Source organism: Rhinolophus ferrumequinum, chromosome 12 (assembly GCF_004115265.2).
Source record: "Rhinolophus ferrumequinum isolate MPI-CBG mRhiFer1 chromosome 12, mRhiFer1_v1.p, whole genome shotgun sequence".
Taxonomy (NCBI): Eukaryota; Metazoa; Chordata; class Mammalia; order Chiroptera; family Rhinolophidae; genus Rhinolophus; species Rhinolophus ferrumequinum.
The window spans coordinates 44,048,872-44,073,039 of record NC_046295.1 but is presented as its reverse complement, the minus strand read 5'-3'; the positions used below and the strand labels follow the sequence as shown (position 1 = coordinate 44,073,039).

The window sequence follows — 24,168 nt, the reverse complement described above, 5'->3', positions numbered from 1 at the left end:
AAGTGATTTTTCTTTTACTCTAAGTCTCATCACTTTTTAAGAGGTTTTAATAAGGATACACAGATATTAATTGAGGTAAGAATACTTTAAAAACGTCATTATCTGATGGAGCCGACCTCACAGTACTCACATTTGAAGTGCTTCTCCAACCCCACTGGTGAACACTGCTGAACTCTTAGCACAGAGGGTCAATCCCTCTTATCGCTGATCACCGAGCACACTCCAGACCACCGTGGGGCTCCCAACTCCCAGCCTCCTACCCAGTGGAGCCTTCAAATGTCAAGTTTCTGAGTCTCAGGTACTTAGTTCGTTAAGCTCCTCCTTCTGCTGAATCTTCACATCCAACCAGTAGCAGTCCAAGAGGCTTTGTGCGTTCAAAGACTTCAGTGAGTTATGTTGGAAAGGTTTCTCAAACCCAAATGGCTGGAAGTAGTATGTGTGGGCCGACTCTACAGTAGCGTTGGTCCTACAGAACTTACTCTGATGATGGAAATGTTCTATAAAATCATGTCATCCAATACGGTCGCCAATAGCCATATGCGACTACTGACCACTTGACATGCCACACTAGTGTGACTGATAAACTGAATTCTTTATTTTAATAAACGTAAAAGGCACAAATGGAGAGTGGCAACCATATTGAACGGCACAATTCTAAAGCACCAAGGCTTTGAGTAACATGACAACTTTTCGATAGATATTTTTATAAACCAAAGAGGCACTCAATAAATACTTGGTAGCAACCTGCCACTGATAACTTCTATCCGTTGTTCCTTCTAGCTCTTCTCAAGTAAAAATAAAACAAAACTAAAATAGCAACAATAAACACTCCACATTAGGTGAACACTAATCTCCCTGGAAAAAAACTGGTAATTTTTAATAGCTAGGAGTGGCATAGTCCAAGATAAAAAAGAAACTAACACCAGCAAAACAAAGAATTAGAAATAAGCATACTAGAAGTTATTTATGTTTAATGCTTAAAAGTCTGAATGCACAAACAATCTACCATTATAGAAGTACTGGTGGTCAATACAATGCATTAGAACTATGTACAATGCACAGTTTAGTATCAAAATCTTTCTACACTGTAGAGTTACGAAACTGTTAATGACATCAAACACTAAGCACTTAAGACACCATTTTTTTTTTCTGCTACCACATTAGGAACGTCAATGGACAGTCCATTTCAACTTGCAGCATCCATCCATTTCTAGTATGAAATTAAGGAATTTTCTACTTACACAATAAAGTTTATCTACACGGTTCTCTTGATTTTGATCCATAGCAGCAAAGGCACTGTACATCAGCAGATCCACAGACTTAAAAGATTTTTAAAGCATTCAAACAAAAAATAATAAAAAAAGGGAGTCACATATCATAGTTTAACAGCAACAACAACAACATAAAAGATAACACAATGTTTCTGGCACAATGGCACAGCCTGTGTCCATTTTAGGGACATCCAACTAAGACATGGAAAGAACCGGAGGTAAAGAAAGCAAGTCCTCATCCCAGGTGAGAGTCCATTCTTTCTGGTTTGCAGAGGGAGGTCCTTGCAAATCCTCCTCTGTTGTCCTTGTTTTGTAAAAGACTTGACTTGCACAGCGGGAGGAATCTGTGCAGTTTCCAAAGAACATGCCAAAAAATAGCCCATAATCTCTCCTAATGACAAAACTGCCCAAAGATAAACATCTCCCTTTGCAAAGAAACATGGCAAAAATATCCAGAAGGGATTAAGTTCTCTCTTTGAGGCCAAATTTGATTTGTTCATCTGTCTATACTACAATAAAAAAAGAATTAAAAAACATTACAAAGACACTTATCAACAAGTCAAAAAAAAAAAAGAAAAAAAAAAGTCCAATTACTTTTATCGAATATAATCTAAAGCTATAGATATATTGGTTAAAGTTGTCCAAATAGACTCAAATGAATATGACGTGGCCTGTCATGTTCTAATTGTTCAAACTTCTGAACATCTTAAAAATAAGTAGAAAACAAAAACAAAATCTAACACAGCAACATATTGCTTCCATATGTAATTATACATTTCACATCTCTATACAGTCATTAGTCTACATTTAGTGACATTTTTAATCAATTATTTTAAACCTTCCTATCCCCACCTTTGCCAAAAAAAGGGGGGGAGGGGTATCAAATACAACGCTTCCTCATTATCAATGCAGGAGCAGACAGCTTTATTTAGTCGGTCATTGTTAGAAAGCCTTCTTTAAACAAAATAAATATATTACAGATATAATACATAATTAAAGATTCCGTTCACTGTTAAGTATGGTTATTCCATGTTCTTCCAAGTAGATAGCTGAAGATTTGGTATCACAGGTTCTTAAAGAGTATTCACAATTCAATAGCAAGGAGGAAGTGAGGGGACGGAAAGGGATTAAACACCACAACTGCAATGAGTATTTGAAATCCTTGGTTTTAGATGCGGGAGGTTGGGGGGAGGTGATAGAACAAAGTGCTACAAGGAGAAGGAGTCCAGTTAGCATGAAGATTTGTCCTTAATAAATAACTTCATAAACCGTGGCCTTCTTATCCCCAGAGCCAGTGACAATGTATTTGTCATCCACAGAGATGTCACAGCTGAGCACCGATGAGGATTCTTTGGACTACGATAAAACATATGAACACAAATGTTAAGTACTGAAAGACAAAGCCATGAATACTGAGAGGCAGGACTGGAGGACTTAGAGAAAAAAGAAGCATGACATGTTCCATTGACCAAATAAGAGCCCAAGCGAGGAAAGCGGTCTCGGCGCTTCCTTGAAGTGTACGAGCAGGTGCCTTCCTCGGGACACCTCACCAAGTTAGTCTACAGCCTCTTGCACCAGGGACCTCAGGTGCCAGGCAAGTCAGTGGTATGAGCACCTTTGCTGAGGAAGCAGGACCGTATTTAAAATCCTATTCTCTAGGTAGTTAAGAGGCACCTATTCTTAATATGAAAAACCTTGAACTTCACTCAGATGTCTTGGATTTAGGTGGAGCTGCGAGACACCAGACAAGTCACTAAACCTGTCAAAGCCTCAGTTTCCTTACAAAGACAAACAGATAGAGACATCTAACCTGACTGCCCCCTCTAGAGGGTTGCCGCAGCGTTCAAGTGAGGTCATTAATACAAGGGTAAGAGAAGTGGAAGCTACATTTTTGACAGGGAATGGAACAATATTTCTAAAATAAAGCCTAACTTTACCCTGTGTAAAAACAGAACACAAATATGCTAGTGGGGAGGGGTTCAATAGTTAGAAAGAAAAGTGTACTGTACTTCGAGCCCTGGATACCTTGTTCAACTGCACTTACTACAAAGGGTTCGTGGTTATCTTTTAACTGAATTATGCTACCAAACTAACCAACATACACGCACACATACAAACAAACAAAAAACCCAAGGATTTTAACTAGGACTTTGAACACTTAAAAAATGAATGTCTGACATGCAGCTGCTAACCTACTACCAGTGTTTCTCACACTTTTTTGACTGTAACCAACCTGAATATATTTTAATTTACAACCCAGTATATACCTAAGGTATAATACTTATACTGACTACAAAAGATGGACTATATTTTTACTTTTCTTAAAAATTCTAGTTGGGACCATCTAAAAGGCTGTGACTCACAATGCAAAAACCCCACTATATTAGATAATAAATTTCGTGACAGTAAGAATCAGGTATTTTTGTCCTTTTTTTTTTTAATCTTACACAGTATTTTCAAAATATGTATTTTTGGATTCAACTGACTTATAATCTCCTCTGTGACTTAATATCACTTGGTCAAGAAAACTATAGATCTGTTACATCATGTGACATTAGTCCTAAAAAAAGAACACCTAAAAAATAACATCCTAAATATAGAAGATTAAAATGACAAGTTTTTTTTAACTTACCTATGAAATTCTCACATACTATTATGAGAGGAGAGAGACCGTGTGTGTATATCATGTCTACAATTTGGTTCTCCTACAAATAATTTTCATAAACCACACAAAGTACCACTGAGTCAATAAGAAGAAGAGAAGTTTATAAAATTAGTCAAGATTTATTGAACTTTTCCATAACACTCTTCTTTGGAAAAAGAAATAACAATACTACTAATACTATTCAGCAAAATGCTCAAAAATTAAGCATAAAAATTTAAAATAGGCAACGCAAAAAAAAAAAAAATCACAGAGACATCAAACGTCTACCTACTCCAGTGTATAAAAAGGCACTGAGGGATGCGAGCTGGTTAGTGCAGCGGGCACATCTTGGCTCTGGGCTGAAAGAGGACTGAAGAAGATCCCCAGCTCCACAGCTATGGCTGTGACATTAGCCTCCCTCAGGCACAGTTTTCTTCTCTGTGAAATGGGCCTAATACTAGCTCCTACCTCCTAGATGCTTACGTGTATTATTAATCTGAAAGAACACACCGAGAGAGTTTTGTTAAACAAGTACCACACAGTGAGCTCACGGTAAGTGAAGCTATTAAACAAGGTAAATGTTACCTGGAAAATACTGGCCCCATAAGGTGTTCTCCAGGCATTCAGAAGGTTGTCCTTTCCAGTGCTTACAAACCATTTGCCTACAGGAAGAAGGTTTCAAAAAAAGCAATGTTCGTCGTACTTTGTCAGATACCCGAGATTCGCTTTACAGAGTATCAAGCTAGTCACAGAAATCTCATCAAATTTACAACAAACAAGAGTTTCAAAATAAAGCCCATTCTCCTAGGCTTAATGTGTCATTTATGCTTATGAGAAGGGCAAAGTGGGTAATGAAAAAAATTACATGGAAAAAAATTACATGGCATTAGGGAAGTGGGCATGCATAAGGAAGTCATGTTATTTGGAAGAGGGACATGTTAATGAGCTAAAGGACCTAACTTAAAATGAATTAGCAGAAGGGTGGAAGGAAGGGATGATTCAGGGTGAGAGAAAATGGACGAGAGGAACTGCTTACCACAATGGGCAAACTTGAGCGACAGCACACAGCTCTCATGAAGATGCAGCTGGTATTTGTCTGGCTTGGTGACATGGAGCACTTCCACGTTACTGTTCTCCATCCCCACTGCGAGCCACTCTCCGGTTGGGCAGTAGCCCAAAGAGAAGATCTAGAATTACAAGAGTGATAGTGATGGTGGCTACAGGGGACACGCTTCCTTTACCTGGGAGGTACTGTTTCTTCTGGGAGACTACTTAAATTATGAAGGAAATCAAGATAATTGGAATTGTACAGGAAGAAATCAAAGTCAAATAAATGGGTGATCCCAAAGTAATGAGACAGATTAGTGTAATTTACTAATCAGGTATGTAAAATTCAAATATGTGCAGATGGACTTTGAAATAAAAACCTGTTAAAAGCTTATAATAAATGAGATTTTTAATCCTTTAATAAAATATATACTATTGTATTTTGACAGAAAACAATGAAATTTTCAGCTATCTGATCGAGTCAAAAGTGACTTCCTCACGTGGTAAAGGAATTACTCCTTAAGTATACCACCACGTATTTCACAAAACCATGTCTTCTGAAATGTCACAGACACAGGGCTGTACCTGGGAGGTGAAGTCGTGCTGCTGCAGCTGCCGCCCTTCGCGCAGGTCCCAGGATCTGACCGTGTTGTCCAAGCCGCCTGTCCAGAGCTTGGTGCCATCGTTAGAAATGTCAATACAACTGGCCCCGTCTGTGTGGCCCTGGAATTGCCTGAAAATGTCAAAATGGAGGTAAAATCCTTAAAATTAGTTTTTAGGTGAATTCACTCTAGAATGGCTCAGCAATCAATTTCATTGAAGGCCTTATTTGTAGATTTCATTTTGTTGTATTATGTTTTCTAAGTATTCAAAGTAATTAGAAAGCTTATAATTAGAGAGATTAAAGTTTAACTGAGATGCTGAATTTTCTGCACTTTTTATTTTTGAACACTAGAAGTATTTAAAATTACTCTTATGCTAAAACACTATGTAACTGATGGGTGAAAAAAAATCTCCAACTGAAATGAACAAAAGAAAACACACAGCAACATGTATATGAATTAATCAAAGATGTGTTCTGAGACCTATTCTATCACTGTGATATGAAGGAGAGAATTTAAGGAGTACTTCCTGTCTACAAAGCTACGCGGCTGGGTGCAGGGAGCAGAAGCCACTGTTGCAGGGAGCAACAATGCAATTGCAGGTGGCTGTGCAAGACCAAAAGGCCATGCTCTCAGGAAAGGCACGTGACACGGACAGAACCTGAGGGTGACTCAGCAGCACCAGGAGCTGGTAAACTGTGCAAAAGACACTGAGGGGAAGAAGGGATTAGAAGTAGTTCATCGTAACAGCCTTACTCAAGAGGAACAAAAGTTTTGTTTTGGAATCGTATACAGAGCTCAGTCTTGCAAAATATCTTACAGACAGGCAAGGCAGTAGAGGCCTTTTCTCCTTGCACATTCCTTCTGACTTGTAGCTACACTTGATTACAACCTTCTCACACCATTTAGCGGATCACACCTCTTGTTTTCTGCTCTCAGGTGCTGACATCTGGAGACTTGCTTCAGGGCTTCACCTGTCAACACCAATCCTATACAATCTCATTTCTAAACAGACATCATAGTTATGTCTATCCATCCTTAAAGGCAGGACTATAGACCATCCAGACCTTTTCAGGGTGAACAGCACTGAACACAATCCTGGGTCCATGGTAGGCGCTCAATAATCATTTGTTGAAGGAATGAATGTGTCAGGTACATATAGTACCAAGAAGAGCCCCATGTACTATGAAACCTCTCAGTGAGTGTCTATGGACAATGACAGTGTGTTAGCAAGCACAGATGGCAAATTGTAGGTGTTTAACGAGCTCATGAGGTCATGGGAATCTTATGTACATGAATTATGTAAAAGTGACCTCAGTTTTTTAAAACCTGAATTGGTGATGGTCAGTATAATGTCAAAAAAAAAAGAGAGAGAGAGAAGAAAAAGAAAACAACTCCCTGATTTAATAAAATTCAAATAATGTAGAAAACAAGATTTTACATTAATAATTTGTTCCTGGTATCTTAAAATGAGCCTGTTCTTAACAATTTTTTAGTAAGTTAAGCATATTTCATCTTTCAGACATACACACACACACGTCTGGCATAAGTGGTAAAACCAGCTCTTCCTCTCGCTCTGGTGAGCAGCCTGCTGACCCACCTCACCAGCGTCTGGTTGTGCAGGTCCCACACGGCAATGTTGCCGTCGCTGCAGCAGGAGAAGCAGACCTTGGAGTCGGGGCTGATAGCCAGGGCGTAGCAGGCGGGGGCCGAGGACGTCAGCTCGGCTTTGATGCGTGGGGTGGGAGCAGCCAAGTCCCAAATGGACAGAGTGCTGGCTTCCCCTCCTACAATTAGGGTGCGACCATCAGGGAGCAATCGGCAGGAACGGATGTAGTTATCCCTGTTCTACAGAGACAAAAACCATCAAGAGATTACTCATGAAGAAAGAAAAACAGCATTAACACGAGAGCAGAAATCCATAAAAGTATTGTGTTCCCTCCTGGTTTTAATGAGCCATTTTTACTTATGACAATGATAAAGTAGATTAATGTTAGAAAATTACATGAAATTAGGGAAGTACTTAAACTTGATCTACAAAATTTAGTACTAAGACATTTAATCTTAATTAGGATGTAAATGCAAAGATCTAGACCCACTCCCACCACCACCAAATCAACCAGCTGCCTTGGCCACTCATGCATAACCACGGGCTAACGCAGCAGCCCTCATAATGCTGGAGTCGCCACGCGGGGGCCTGGTATACTAGACCTGGCTGGGGAAGGTCCTGCTACTGTTGCCCAAACTACCAGGGCGTTCAAGAGACCTAACAGTCTCTTCCATTCACCTGGACCTTCATTACCTGGCTCAAGGGCATCATGGGTTTTACTGATTAAGCAGCAGCATCAATTAGAGGCAGACAGGATCAAAGAGTGCTAAGTGACAGAAAAAAACAATTTCCTCCCAGTTCATGAGGTTATGTATTGGACTCTGTGTACATTTATTATGTTAAACTGATCTAGCTTCGGGCTGCAGCAAAAATCTTACTGCTGGTCTAAGAAAGAAGATCAAACAGAAATTTCCTAAATAACTCAAAAACAGATAGCCATGAAGCAGCTCGGGGGTGTCTAGTGTTTGCCATGTGAAGTATCAAGTTACTCTTGTCTCTGTGACTAGTTATGATATTTAGGTGTCCTCTCATAGAAACCACTGTGGGCTCTTAAGTTTTCTTCCAGTCCTTTATCAGATGGGAAAACAAGTAGTTTGCCTGTTCCCACGCGCTGGGAAAGCTGAAAACTGTCCTGGTGCACATGCCACGTGAAGAACGGGATAATTCCACGTTGAGGAACTGAAAGAAGACATGCCTCCTCGCCAGCACTCTAAATCTCCAAGTGAAAGACCACAAACCACTGAAAACAACTACCCACTTGGGATCAATACTGCGTGTTGCTCGTCTATCCAGGTCTCTTACCATCCCATCCTATTTTCTGAATGAAGGTCTAAGCCCTGTCCATCCACGTTCACTCACCAGACAGTCGAGCTGAGAGACAGGGCTCTTATTGCCGGGGTGGCTGATGTCCCAGACCTTGACGCAGCCCTTCCCACCCGTGTACACGTGTCTCGTGGGGTTGCTGATGGTCACTGCGCACACCACCTCCCCGTGGTTCAGGGTGTTGATCTGGCGAGCGTGTCGGGGGATGCCGGGTCCGATGAGGGCGTCGGGGGGGAAAGGGACCGGCTGCATCTGACCATCGGCAGTAACATGGAAGGAGTATGCACTAAGGCAGTAGAGAGGAGAAAAGATAGGAAGAAGGGAATGTAAAAAACGTTACTTAACTGGTCAGCGTAATGAGATAAAACAAAAACATTTTCAGTGATACATATGATTTGCAAACCCATCAACTGTGCCTAGTATAGTAGAAAGATCATAATTCTCAGTCACACAACTCCAAACAAACAACCCAATTAAAAACTGGGCAGAGGACATGAAGAAACATTTTTCTAAAGAAGACATACAGATGGCAAACAGACACATGAAAATATGCTCAACGTCACTAATCATTAGAAAAATACCAATAAAAACCACAGTGAGATAGCACCTCACCCCAGTCAGAATGGCCATCATCAATAAATCAACAAACAACAAGTTCTGGTGAGGATGTGGAGAAAAGGGAACCCTTGAGCACTGTTAGTGGGACTGCAGATTGGTGCAGCCACTATAGAGGTATTTCAAAAATCTGAAAATGGAATGACCTTATGACCCAGCAATCCCACTCCTAGGTATCTAGCCAGAGAAATCCAAAACTCTAATTTGAAAAATTTATGCACCCCTATGTTTATTGCAGCACTATACACAATAGCCAAGACATGGAAACAACCAAAATGCCCATCGGTAGATGACTGGATTAAGAAACTGTGGTACATTTATACAATGGAGTATTACGCAGCCATAAAGAAGAATGAAATCTTATCATTTACAACAATATGGATGGACCTACAAAATATTGTTAAGTGAAATAAGCCAGACAGAGAAAGACAAATACCATATGACCTCACTTATATGTGGAATCTAAAGAAAAGAATAAATGAATGAACTAATCAGAAACAGTTTCAGAGACATAGAAGTAAAACTAAGGGTTTCTAGATGGGAGCAGGGGTGGAGATAAGGGGGAAGGTGAGGGATTAGAATACGTAATTGGTAACAAGATGGCCACGGGGATTTGAAAGTCAATTGGGGGAATGTAATCAATAATGTTGTAAAGATTTTGTAGGGTATCGATGGATACTTGTCTCATTAGGGAGACCACCTCAGGGATGATGTAGATGCCTGATCACTACACTGTACACCTGAAGCTGAAGCTGAACAATAATGAATGCCAACTACAATTTTATATATATTTATATAGTTACAAGAAGTGGAGTACAGCATTAGGAATAGAGACAGTGGAAATGTAATGGCTGTATGCGATGTCAGAGGGGTAATAGATTGGGGAAGGGGCGTTATCACTGTGTGAGGGATATAAATGATAAATGCTTATTAAAACAAACAAACGAAAAACTGAAAGACCAGCATTCTAGGACACCCCTCTGCCCTGGGCAAAAATGAGATGGTCGGTCAGCTTTGTCAGAACATAGCCTGCTATTACTAGTAGTTAGCAAACAATAAATGTTGCAAAAACAAGTGAATTTAAAAAATAGTAATAAAAATAAATAAATAAAAATCATTTCAGAAAAGCAGTGGATCATGAGACATTCTGCTCTGAAACCATTATAATAATCTAGAATTTAAATGAATGCTAAGTGGTCAAAAAAAAGAATCTGCTTTGTGCATCACTAATATGATATTTTTCAAGGGCTATTCACCTAAAACCAATATTCGTTTAAATTTTTACTATCCTAATGTTAATCATGGCTTTATTATGTATACTTTTTTGACTTGTTGGATGCATAGAATATTAATAAAGCTCAAAGAAAAAAAAAATTCAGAGTCACAGATGAAGAAATTTCAGGTCAACTCTTCACTAGCCACTGTGTGACATGCGTAGTTACTTAGCCTCCCTGAACCTTTAAAATGGAGAGAATGCTACCTATACTTCACAGAGAATTAAATAAAATAGCCAATGTCCAGTATGGTACCTACTTCTGCAGGGCACTCTCCAAACTTGCATTGCCTTCTGCTTTGGGTAATTCAGAAGCCTGTGATGAGACTTTTGCCTAGAGATCACTCCAATAAATGCCTTACTAATGGAGATCAATAAGCCAAAATCACGAAGCTTTAAGGAGTCTCCAGGTCTAGATGGTGAAATGGCTGATGTGAGACACACACACACACTCCTATCAGACTTGACAATAACAAATTCTAAATGGAATCTGAACCTGAAAAAGTGTCCCATGTGACTGCCCCAAAGACCCACCTGTGAGTACCTATCAGCAGCTCCATCTCCAATTCATCTCCAGGGAAAACCCTCCAGTTGTGAAGCATTTGGTTCCAAATGAAACTTAAATTAGAGCATCTGCCTTAACAGACATCTCTATTCTTAGGGCACTGAAGTCAGGGAGGGGACAATGAGTGAGGCTTTTATGAGACATCTGGAGGCAGGAGATGTTAGCGGTATGTGGGAGGGAGCAGGGCCTGTCCTGAGGGTATCACAGGCATAGCCCATTTGCAAATGATGTCATTCTGCTTTGGCATGGAGCTTTGGAATGTGCTCTGTTTATGGAAGAAGTTTACAGAAGACATACCAAGGGAAAGCATTTGTGGGTACACAAAGGATAGGAGCTTGGGCCAAGCTGCAGAGAAGTTTTAGAATCAAATTACAGCAGTTTATGGTTACTTAATGCAAAAATCTACAGGCTAGTCACATTCATCAAAATTCAGCCCATTACTGATTGAGGAGCTCCCTGAAGGATGAAGCATGCACATGGCTCTGAAAGAGGTGGGCACCAAACAATGAGGGCTTCTTCTTTCTCTGTAGACTACAGAGAAAGACTCAGAACTGGGTTGTAAGAGAAAAGTAGTATGTCAGATTTGCTTACAGGGAAGGAGGTGGGAAGCTAGGAAGACAACAGATGTAAGGTATTTCTTTGGTCAAATCAATAGATTTGGAAGGACTCTAGACGTGGGACCTGAGAGAGTGGTACTGAGGACGACTGTAAGGCTTGGACCCCAGGTGACTAGGTAGACTGCAGTCCATCAGAAGGTGACAGGGAAGAATAACCGAAGTGTACACACGTCAGGAGGTGAAGAGCTTGGTTTTCTTCAACTTGAGAGCATGGGGAACCCAAAGAGCCCATCCAGAAGTTAAGCACTGTGATTCAGGAGAGAAGTCAGGTTAGACAGATCAAGGTCTGGTCATCCACAAAGAAGCGACAGTAGAAGCTAAGGAGAAGAAAGAATAATCCTGGAGCAGAGCACACCATGAGTAGAACAGATGCAGAATCTAAGAGAATGCTTACATGTAAGGAACCTCTAGCAAGAACAGTCAGGGGGGTTGACAACCAGGAAGAGAGGATAAAGTGGAAAGGGGAGGTGGGGGAGGGGTGGGAGCTGAGAGGGGGAGGAGGGAAGATGGTTCATTACATAACGACTTACTAAGAGATTCATTCATTCAACACATATTCCCTGAGTACCCCAGGGTGCCAAGCACCACGCTGAGGGTACAGCAGGACTGAGGACAGAACAGAGAGAAAACCCCCACATACCACCTGTTCTCCTGAAGTTACAGCCTACGGGGCAGCGAGGGTAACAGGTGGGAGGAGAAGCAGTTTCATTAGTCAGATATTCACATAAATAAATATTAAAAAATGTCAGCTAGCCCAGGCTATGAACAGGGCTCGTGCCATGGTTCTCTGGGATTTTGACACAGTGAGAAGGACAGGAAAAATGGCAATGGGGCTGCGATATGAAGAACGGGCATTAACTTCCTAGGTAAAGTAAGAAAGACGGCACGAGGAGGAAGAGTACGGCAAACTGAAGGCCAGAGTCAGATACAACGCTTGTCACCCATTTAGTCGGCAAGTGTTTATTAAATGCCTAATACGAATCAGGTATTATCAGGTGCTGTGGACTCAGAGGTGAATAAGAGAGGCAGAGTCCCTACCCTCCAAAGCACACATCCTACAAGGGAAAACATACAACATATGCAGAATAATCAGTAACTTCAATGGTGGTTAAATGCTGCCTCTCTCTTACAGTCTCTCTCGCTTTTATCCTCAGATAAACGAGACTAAAGATGCACAGAGAGGCGCGAGGTGGCGTATGAGCTGAGACCTGAGGGACAGGGGCCTTGCACATCTGCCTCAAATGCAAAGGCCTTGAAGCAGACCCACGGGAGAAGGCCAGAGTGCACTGAGGGGAGGACGACAGGAGAAGAGAGGCAGGGGGCTGGTAAAAGGCCTTGCAGGTGGTGATGAGGAGAGTGATGTTATCCTGAGCAGAATGGGAAGTCACTGAAGACATCTGTGCAGTGGAGGGACATGATTCAGTTAATGTTTTGAAGGATCATTCTGGTTGCTGGGTGAAGAGTGGATTGTAGGTGGCAGAATGAAAGAAGGAAAAGTAGTAGGGGGGCTAGAGCAGTAATCTAGTGGAGAAGCCTGTGGCTGGCGCTGGGGAGACTGTGAGAGAACTGGGAACAGATCTGCAACTGAAAAAATCAATCTGGCTAGGGGGAGGTAGAGGCGGCTCTATTGGACGGGACATTCGGATTTCTAAGGTGACACAGTGAGGGATGACGACAAGGTCTTCTTTGTGAGTCTGTAAGAAGATAAAGTTGAGAAGGGCACAGGTTCACTAGAGATGATGCGGTCCAAGTCCCAAGACAAGGTTATTGGAAGGCTGACCTTGTGAACACCAGAGTTACCCAGGGTGACGGCAGGCTCTGAGGGGAGGAAGACCCTAAGCCAGTGTCAATTTTTTAATAAATTGGGGAAATTCCTCCAACAAGGTAGAGGAACAGGTACAGTCCACTGGCATAAGCCTGAAAGGTGCTTTTCATAAAAAGGCAGAGTTCAGTTCTAGAAGAGACTGGAGAAGTGGGGGTTGGGGGAGACAGCGTTTATCACCCCCGCCACTGAGGATTGTGGGTGTGAAACAAATGAAAGGGCACTCCTTAGAGGGCTGCAGGTGGAGGGGTCCCCTCAAGAGAGAGCCAGGTGTCAGCTCAGGCAAGGAGGGGAAATAGGAATGCTCATGGAGGAGGCTGAGATTCTGAGGGATGATGACCAGGAAAAAGGCTAATTGTTTTCGCAGTTAAGAGGTGATGAAGACTAAATTTCAAAGGAAGGCAAAGAAAGGTTATTTCAAGTTTAGATGGTGTCATACATTCTTAATGATAATTTACTTGAAAAGACATCCTTTCTCTCCTCTCTATAATCACTAATGGTTTTTAAAGGGCCTAATAGTTAAGAAACCAGACACATAATTTCGTTCGAGGTTTTCAATAGGACATTCTTCAACTCAACCACAACCACTCTGTGAACACCTACTATGTTCCTGGAACTCCCTTATTAAGAATTTCAAGTGCTTGCTTACATTAAGGACATAATGTGGCCCTCTGTTTGCTGCAAGTATATGTAAGATACTCAAGACTGGAAAGAGTACAGCTCTAGTACATACTTATTATCAGATTTCAACAAACTCTTTGATGTGTACACAGCAAAAAGGATTGGAATGAGCAAAGTCAACCTTTCTAGAAATCAGAGAAACCCAGGCTTGAATTTGAAGAACTATTCTTTTTCTATCCAATTCAATGCATCAGTAAGTACCTCCTATCCACATACTCTGTTATGTGTCATGCTAAGGATACAAAATCAGGTAAGGCACTGGCCTTGCCCACAAATGGCTTCTCGTGTAGGAAGTGTGATGAGAAACATACAGAAGTGACGATAAGACCAGGTGGAAGACGCAAAGCATAAAGTTCTGTGGTGGTTCAAAAAGCTTATGCCTCGTGAGAGACACGGTACTCGAGATGGATTTTACAGAATGGAAGGATTTCACCAAGGAGGGAGGAAGATGGAAAAATGATTTCAAGGGGTAGGACTAGCAAACAACAAGGGCTCTCTAAAAGAATGAGGTGAAATGATGTGGGAAATTTCTCGATAGGTTTTAATTCAGGGATTCATTTATTCAGCAATGACTCCATAGTCAGTGGTTGGAAAAGCTGGCCTAAGCACATCTGGAAAACACACGCACACGCCTCAAGATAATGCTACAAAAGGGAGGGCTTCAAATGCCAGCCTAAGAACTTCACAAACAGAATTAAATGAAGGTGTTTTTTCTGTGGGGAGAAGGGGTAGGATATTATTGGGGCAAAGCCCTTCATAGAATAAATTTGGTAACAAGGAGTAAGAGTAATAGGAGGAATAAAAGACCGTTATGTAAATGATCTAGATAAGCGGCAATGAGTACCTGAACTAGGCAAAGGGAAGGTTAACAAGCCAGATAAAGAATTCTGTAGGACTCAACTTACGAGAAGTGAGGAAGGAGCCAATAATAACTGAGTTTCCGATTTCAGGAAAAAAGAAACAATACTAGTAGTTACTAAAAAATGGGCAAACAGGGAGGAAGATGGAGTGTGGGGAAGGATTTTGTGACTACTACTGAACTGCAATGTGAAGTGGAAGGAATATATACTTCAAGGAGGCTAGCTGAGATGTCCAGCAAATAACTACAAACACAAGGCTCGAGGGAGAGGGTGCGGGGAAGCCAGAGCAATACTGTGACCTGCCACCCGCGCACGCACACTCGGAGGCGAAGCTACTCAGCGCTAAGAGTGGCTCCCTGAGGGAGAGGGTGAGGACAGAGGCAGTCTGGAACTTCTGACAGAGCTATGCTTCAAACAAGCAAGGCATCTGCAAATTGTTCTTTTTAAAATATGCACATTGAAGTCACTTTATTTGGCTCATCACCTTTTGTTGAAAATCCAGCTTAAAGCAAGTGCTTGGCCTTTCCGCCTCCATTTTATTTACCCTCTCTAAGAGGCCAAATTCTGTAACACTACCCATATCTTTCTCATACTTTGCAAAATCTTCTTCAAGTTTTTAATGTCTAACAAGACTGAACTAGATTTTGAGTTCACAATCAAAAGTCTGGTTATCATACTTTTTAAAGTATGATAGAAAATTAAGTTCTAAGTAGCATATGAACCCAATAGTAGGTTAGCCAGTCAAAAAATACTGTTGAGGGTTTTCTTAGGTCAAGCACTGTTCCTATTTTGAATCATCTTGCTTTATAAAAGCAAGTAAATACAACAGAGAAAGATTTCTGAACTGTGAGCAGCCTAAAACCCATAAACCTGAGGTCTTATGTTATGGCTGTATTTATATGCCATACCCTATAATGAGTATCATGATTTTAATAGAATAGTTTCATACTATTTATAGAAGCCTCATTTAAGTAGCAGGTGAGGAAGAAAGTCCAATTTTGGCTTATGTTGAAATTAAACTATGTTGTCATTCCAATTACATAGTGAGCGGAACCTTTGCTAATTCACCAGAACAGACAAGAGGGCCCAATGTGAATTATCAAATAAATGTATTTTATTCATTACTTTGGAACATGCATTTAATTGTAACTTTTGATACTATCTAGCAATTCATTATGTAAAAATAATTAGGACAGAGATGCTCAACTCTTAGGTCTTTCTGGAGCAAGGCAGTTACTTTGTGCGTGCATGTGGTGGGGGAGACCTTAAGATGATTTATTATGTTTTATGTTGGAGCACAAAAAATAGTTTTTATGTTGAAATACATGCACAACATAAAGTTTCACAATTCTGTATTTTATAATCTGAAGAACCACATAATCATTATAATCATGTCTTCTGTAAAAATCTATAATGAAAGTATATCACCTCTATATGCGTAAATTAATGTGAATTTATGTCTTGATGCCCTGTTATATAAAGATATACCAGTAACAGGAACATGGAATCTAATTTATTACACCTAATCTTCTTGGGCCATTTCTGTCCCCTACAATACATTCTATTGTATAAGAGGTTGAAAAACTGATAAAACACTGGGGCAAACTGAACAGAAAATAATGCTATAGTTGACTGAATAGCCACCGTGTACTAAACATATAACATATTGTCTTATTTTATCCTCACACTCTCTTGTCAGGAAGTGCCAGCCCAGGTTTACAGATACGCCGACTGAAGCTCACAAAGTTAAGAAATTGCAGAGTCACCCTCTTTCTAGTTGTCAACTGGCAGAGTCAGAATCAAACTTGGATCTGTCTCACTCCAGAACCCATACTCTGTGGACCACACCACACTCTCTTTGGGATTCCTGGTGTCATTTGTCAACTGCATTAGGTGTGACTCTATCACTCTCAGAAACAAAAATTTCCAACTATCCTCCAATCCTCCCAAAAGTAACTCAAAATTTTTATAATGCTTAGAGTCAATAGGGGAAAGGAAGGGAGCTCAGCTCAAAGCTCAGAAGCACCAACTGAATCAGACCAGCTGTAATTCTACAGTGGTTCAATTGGCCCAAACTCCCAAACCAAACTATCATTGCTTCTTTAAATACACCTAACACACCTTCACCTCTTGTGGCCTCTGGGCAGCAGCTGAGGTGAGAAGCACTACCTCATTTGCCTTGATGGTTATATATAGCTGTGGGTGCAACTGCTGATTAACTGAGGACTGTGCAGTACCTGAACATGGGGTGATGTCTCTTCCCTAAAGGAACCCCTCGATCCCCACAGCTTCCTATGGAAGTTGTAGGTGTTTGAGTAATTTGATTAATCCTTTGATCTTGTTATTTAGTCATCGCTTTAAATAGACCAAACTTTCACCTTCACATACATCACACTTCTCAGTCAACAAGACTTGTCAGTCAGTAAACAACTATTTGCAGAATACACACAAGTACACACAATTTTATGATAATTGATTATACCTTCAACTCTCAAGGAACTCAAAAAGCCTAATTTGCCTTGCCTCTCCTATTAATGAGTCAAATATTTACTAAGCAAGTTGACTATTGAGCCAGCATTGTGTCTGATCCAACAGGGAAGTTTAGGGTAGTTTGTAGAGAAGGGAGTTACAGAAGGAAGAACAAAGAGTTTGATGCACCAGGTGGAAAGGGAAAGGTCCAGGTCAGGAATGAGTAACACTGAGGGGCAGGAAAGATGGAGAGAGCAAGAGGGCACACAGGAGACAAATGGGTAACGATTACGTTTCTGAGTGTATAGTAGTGAATAAACAAACAATGGGAGGTCAGAGAAGGGCAACATCGGCACGTTATTTTCCCTCTTTCTGTCTCTCTCTCCCTCCCTCCCCCCCCCTCTTTTTTTCTCATTCAATAGGTATATATTGTAATCAACTATGAACCATTCTAGGCACTGGAGCTAATTCTATAACTGAAAAGCAAAGAGTTCTTCTGCTCTGCGATCGTGGACCTTATATTCAAGTGGAGAGAGGCAGATAATGGTTAGAGACAAGTATGAGAAAGGAACGGTGATAGGAAGAAAGGGAGAGAAGTTCTGGCTGTTAGGGCAGAACGCTTGTAAGGGACATCTTAGCAGAGACCTGAAGTGAGACAGCAGACCACAGAAAGTGTGTAGGAAGAACCAGAAAGAGCAAATGCCCCACGCAGGCAAGCTATTGAGAGAATGGGATTCAGCTGCTACTGAGGGTCCAGTTCGGAAAGCAGAGGGCAGGGGAGAAAGCACTCGAGATTGGGGAAACATGTGTACGGCATGCATAGTGATAGACTGGATGCCAATGTAAAGACCAATGAGAATAAAAATCACATTTGACTAATAAGTTGGGAGAATCTGCAGGGATGCTTCCGAAAGAGAGGAGAGAGGAAGCAAGCGGGGATTTTTAAAGGAAAACCCAGTGTTATTTTACAGTAAAGTCTTTGGGAAGATGAGGCCAAATAGCAGAGAGAACTGTGCATAGGTAGCAATCAAAAGGTACACTGGACTGAAATGAAGGATGTGGAATGAGATATGGTGAGATCAGAATGTACAAGGAGAGGCTGGAACCACGCATGGTTGTGTTTTGCCTTCATGACTCAAGGGGGCTGTGAATACAGGGACTCCAAATATCCGGCTCACAAGACAAGAAGCCAACTGAGCAAGCCACCTTTTCTGGAAACACAACTGAGCATAAAACCACACTTCTTTCTTTTCAGCCTTTGAAGTTTGGTATGTCTTTTCTCAACATGCTCAAATTTTGAGCACCATGTTTGCATATAAGAGTTTTTTTTCCAAGGCAACAGAATTGCCTTGAAAACAGTAACAGACATACAGAGAAAACCTGACTGCTGGAGATGCCTCAGCAATTTACATTTCCATATTAGAAGCTCAAGATTTTAAATTGAAAACACAAAACCCCACCTCATTACCTCTTTACTTAGGAGAAAACAGAAAATGCTTTGCAAGGGGAAAAAATGCAAGCCATGGGAACTCCCCCACACTGTCTAGCAGTGCTCAAAGTCTAAAGGGCCAGCAAGGGCCCAGGGCCTGACACAGAGGTACTCACGGTTTTCCTCCTGGAATGCCTGTCAGGTTTGGAGGTATTGCTGGCACACGCATGTGATGGTGTGGGTCAAATCCAACCTAAAAAATTTTCAAAGCAAAACAATAAAACCAGACACAGTTACATTCATTCATTTCATCCTACTCAATATCTTTTCTAAAACCTGGGAGAATAGATCCTTTAAAAACCGTGTTTCCCCGAAAATAAGACTGGGTCTTATATTAAGATTTGCTCCAAAAGACGCATTAGGGCTTATGTTCAGGGGATGTCATCCTGAAAAATCATGCTAGGGCTGATTTTCTGGTTAGGTCTTATTTTTGAGGAAATACGGAATTTTGGAAATACACACAGAAGTATTTATTTACTGATGAAATGATACAATGTTTATGATTTAATGGTAACATAATTGGGAGTGGAACATACATAAAAAATATACTAATAATTATTCATGCTCATGATGGAAACAAAGCATTCACAATATTATTATACTATTTGCTGTACTTTCCTAGGGTCACAATTTTTTTAACGGAATAAAATATAATTCCGTTATAGTACAACGGAATATAACCTTACAAAAGAAAATGGATCTCAATATAATTACATATAATTTAACTTATAAATACACACCATATAAATAACTTGAATTAACAAACCACATTAAAAGAATATGTATGACAATCCTCCATGCTCTGAAATAGTTTTATTTTGTAAAAACCCACAAACGTACTACTGGTGATCGTCCGTAGGCGGCGGCGGCGGCGGCAGCAGCTGCCGCTGCACTCATCTGTGGGGAGATGTTGTGCAGCCCTGCGTAGGCAGCTCCAGGGCTGGTCAGCTCTCCATTCATCCCAGTGTGGGGCACTATGCCAAATGGGGTTGGATATGGACAAGGAACTGCCATCGGGGTCCTTAGGCTTGAGGCTACAGACCAAAATGGAACGAGGAAATCAAAACAAGAACACAGGAAACGATAGTGAAGTAAGACATTCTTATATACATTAAAAAATAGGATCAGTAGTTTAAATAAGCTTGTTTCAATATTCTCAAAAGTCATTCAAGCCTTCATCGAGGGTCATTCATTCAACCTTATTACATTGAACACCTACTATGTGCCAGACATGGTAGGTGCCAGGTGCTTGTTTAGGATTAAATAACTTTGTGAAATAGCCATTCAGTGCTGGTTAATAAATACTCTTAATGGACTGCACTCTTTAAATTGCTTTAATTTTTTAAAAAACAAGCAACATAAATATGTAGACAAACTTCTCTCTTACTAACCCAAGGGGTCGACGCCTGGCGGTTTTCCAGGTACAGGCCTCAGTCCAGGAGTGGAATTACTACCAGGGGTGGGTGCATCGGATCGTGGAGTAGGGGTATTGGACTTTGAAACAGGAGTAGTAGATTTTTCATTCTAACAAGAGATATAATACACTGGCAATTAGAACACGGTTTTAACAATGATGTTGAAAAACAATGGTGTTTAATAACAATGATGTTGACATTTAAAAAGGTAAAGAAAGGAAAAAATGGAAAAGATTCTTTAGCTTAGGCTTTTATTTTCATTAATTAAAGAGAGCTGAAAAAAAAAGAAAAAAAGAGTTTCCTGAGACCACAAAACCAACGTCCAGGAGGACATAAACTGAAGCTGAATTTAGGGTAGAGTAGACCATTTCCAGGACACTGGTTAGTCAGATGAAGGCTGAAATATCATGCATCCAGACTATGACCACCACTTGCTGGTGGCTTTGATTTAAATAAGACTGCGTGGCTTGAGTTGGGCTCCTTGTGGATTGCTCAAGTCACAAAAGACTTCCTGGTTAACAGGTCCTCTTAGAAACGATCCAAGCCTGAATTGTCCTACAGATCAGCACAAAGCAGTTGCCATTACAACAAGGCCAAAAGGCCAGGAAAAAAGAGAAAAACTTAATCTAACTCTCTGTCAGACATATCCCTCTGATTTGCACACAAACTGATGAATTTTCTTTCCTTAGCTGTGATTCAAAAGGTTATTTAAAAACTGAATTTGTCTTTTTTGTTGTTGTTAATGTTATGGTATGGTATAAGGAAATAACTGGTGAGGAAAAGGGAAGACACATGATACAAAAACGGAATTAACTACAAAGCCACAGAAGAAGGGGTTATAGGGAGATTATCCTGACTTGCAGACAGTTACATTTTGCATTTGTATGTAAGTCAAGGTAGATTTTTATAAATGACAGATTCCTTTTTAGATAGGAAGGGAGAATCATTGCAATCATACATAGCTTGGTAATTCAAACAAAACTAGCAACTAAATCACATCCAAGCCAAAAACTAAATTTACCATAAACCACAGCTGACAACACCATCTCTGTAACCCGTGTATATTTCTTCATCTTCACTAAGACACATTTCACTCACTTTCCCCATATTCCTCCCCAAGCCTTGCAAAAAGACTCACAAAACAAACATCCATCACTGACAAGTCAGTAAACCCATCTGTTCCAGAAATATTTTTGTCAATTAAACCCAATTACCAAGCATATACACACACTTGGAAATAAAAGTCCTATAGGAAAAATGTAAAAAATACAAAATGAAAAAATAATAGTCAAACCCAACGATCCTAAAACAGGGAACACTAAAAAAGATGGAGAAGAACTGCTTACAAGGCTAAGTTCTTTGGATTTGGAGGAAGGAGTACTGCTGGAGGATGCAATCGAGGCTGGGCTGATCGGAGCATCTTTCTTGAGCAGGCGCGTCTTGTCCAGGCCATTCTCTCGTGGGGAATGTGCGGGGCTCCCTCGAGGGGAAGATGGATCCTACAAAGGAATATCTCAGGTATTAATGTAGCATACGCATTCACAATGCTGGAGTACTTGGGTGTGGACGTTTCTAGCCGAAAGTAGTTAATAGCTTAGAACTGCAAAATATTCTGGAATAGATAAGACTCACCAAATTGCTGAAGAAAATATTCGGTATTGAGATCAAAGAAAATACTACAAATTTATAGTACTTATTTAAAATAAAAACAAAAATTACAACTCTACAAATTTGCAAGTCACTTGTCAATGAGATCTGTAGGCGAACCACAGATGTCTGGTGTGCATTTATGGTTGGTAGTAAAACACACGTGCACGTCACAGGAAAAGAATAGCAATTGTAACAAAAGGATCATTGACATGTAAAATCAGTAATACATAAAATTTTCAGGTAAATAAAGCGTGTGGGTCCTTTTAGAAATTAAGAAAACATTGTGGACGCTAATTGTCAGGAAACTTGTCATTGTTAGAGCTGGGTAAGAACAGGAAGTTAAATGAGCCATAAACATACCTCATTGGAAACGTCAACCACCAAGTTGTCATCACTCTTCTCACCATCGCTGTCCTGCATTGACAATTGAGAAGTATTATCTCCTCCCCCAGAGGGAAAAAAAAGCCAGATTTACCCTAGATAAGTCCAGACTAATTCCTTACATCGTATAAAATTGAACTGCATCAAAGAGTACTAAACACTCTACAGTGTCCTATGTTCTTCAATCCTCATGATGAAGTTCTGAAGTAGGTAATATGATGATTCTATTTTACAGTTAAAAAAATGGAAGCTTATGATTTCCTTGATTCTCTCAAGTACCAGCTGCAAACTGACATGCCCACACTAAACCTGCCTACACATGGGTGTGACTTGTTCTGTTAGTATTTTTTTAAAAACTGGGTAAATAGCCACAATTTTTAAATTGGGAGGTTTCACATGAAAATTCTCATTTTCAGCCTTTTTCCTGAGATCTGCAGTCTTGTGGGGGGTACCAGAATGGAAAGCAGAGTGGCAACTGCATGCCTCCATATCAGTCTTATCTAGCTGGCTCCCTTCACTATATGACTGGAAGGACCAGTCACTGAAGAAAAATGAGAGTCAACCCGTGCCAGGGATATCCTGGATGTCTCTGCAAGTCGTATTCCACAAAACTTGCTAAATTCCTCAGCACAGGACATTTTAACAGGCTTTCTGTAATTTCACACTTTTCCTTAACATTTCTGGCTGACCACAAGAAATTCAGCCACGTTGAAATATATGGAGGGAAATAAATACATCTAGAAATAATAATATGGAACACAAACCTTCTATTAATATTAGTTGCCAGGTAAAGCACTCTGTTCTTGCTCACGGATGTGTTGCACACTCACCTGCACACACACACAGGACTTTGGCTAGCCAATTAACATGGCTCTAACTGCAATAAAAATTATTCCCCTAGGATGTTATCTTCTATTCTAGTGTTGGTTGGTGATAGTGAAAGGGTAAAATGGCTACTGATAAAAAAAGCCAGGTAAACCAGCCTCCCCCAAAGCAAAGGTGAATGAACCTACATAACGAGCTGCAATTTCCTTTTCTTCTGTTTTCTGCTTTTTGCTATCAGAGGAGTAGTCTGTGGAGTTCCTGTGCTTCTCAGCACCTCGGAAACTGGCTGACGGGGACACCGAAGAACTCTGAAATTAGAAAGGGAAGCAGGGTTGAGAAATGATCAGCCATTTAACAGTGTGATTCTTTAATCATTTGAGACTTTATCTAGTTTGTGTTCATTAGTACACACTTGCAAAGCTGTTAAGAGGAGACGAGAGAGAGGAGGAGGGGAAAGGGAGAAGAAAACAGAGGTACAGAGAAAAAAACAAGGAGAAAAACAAAAAAGGAAAAGGAACGGGGAAAAAATGAAAGAACAAGACAAAGGAAACAGAGATGGGACAGAAGGAGCAGAGGGATAAAAAAGGAGTTAGGAAATAGTGTAAACCAAAAGGACAGAATAGGTTTGGTCTAAAGGACATGTTTATATTATGCTATCGAAGCACCTTCAGAGAGTTGAGTGAGAAAGAAAGCAGATACAAGAGAAAAAAGGAAGGAAGACAGGCTATTTTTTTTTCAAGTTTGCTGGTTAATGGGAAGCTAGTGTTTCAAGCCTCTACAGAGAAACTGAATTATTTAGAGTCCAGCTTGAGAGATAATTAGTAATTCCTCAGTGAAAAAAAAAAAGGAGGTACTTTTTCAGAATTACTTAAGTACCCCAAAATGGTGATCATGCGACACAAATATCATATTTACACCGTTGTGCTTAGCCTTGTACCTTAAGGGCCTGGGAGATGCAGAGTAGAAGGTAAAAACACAAAACAAGGAAAACACACACACACACACACACA

At 40.5% G+C, this 24,168-nt stretch overlaps 1 protein-coding gene across 6 annotated transcripts in view; it reads right to left on the bottom strand.

Moving 5' to 3' along the window:
* Positions 1-954: 954 nt before the first annotated feature.
* The window catches only part of TLE4 (TLE family member 4, transcriptional corepressor), a 143,343-nt gene continuing 120,129 nt past the window's right edge, over positions 955-24,168 (bottom strand). For all 6 annotated transcript variants that reach the window (XM_033123118.1, XM_033123122.1, XM_033123119.1 and 3 more), the window contains 12 exons: positions 23,347-23,466; positions 22,313-22,366; positions 21,649-21,801; positions 20,279-20,411; positions 19,728-19,921; positions 19,004-19,080; positions 8,533-8,782; positions 7,165-7,412; positions 5,548-5,695; positions 4,952-5,102; positions 4,501-4,577; positions 955-2,627 (listed from right to left, as the gene is read on the bottom strand). In XM_033123118.1, coding sequence (XP_032979009.1) covers positions 2,520-2,627; positions 4,501-4,577; positions 4,952-5,102; positions 5,548-5,695; positions 7,165-7,412; positions 8,533-8,782; positions 19,004-19,080; positions 19,728-19,921; positions 20,279-20,411; positions 21,649-21,801; positions 22,313-22,366; positions 23,347-23,466 — 1,713 coding nt within the window. In that variant the 3' untranslated portion in view covers positions 955-2,519. The remainder of the gene's footprint in view (positions 2,628-4,500; positions 4,578-4,951; positions 5,103-5,547; positions 5,696-7,164; positions 7,413-8,532; positions 8,783-19,003; positions 19,081-19,727; positions 19,922-20,278; positions 20,412-21,648; positions 21,802-22,312; positions 22,367-23,346; positions 23,467-24,168) is intronic.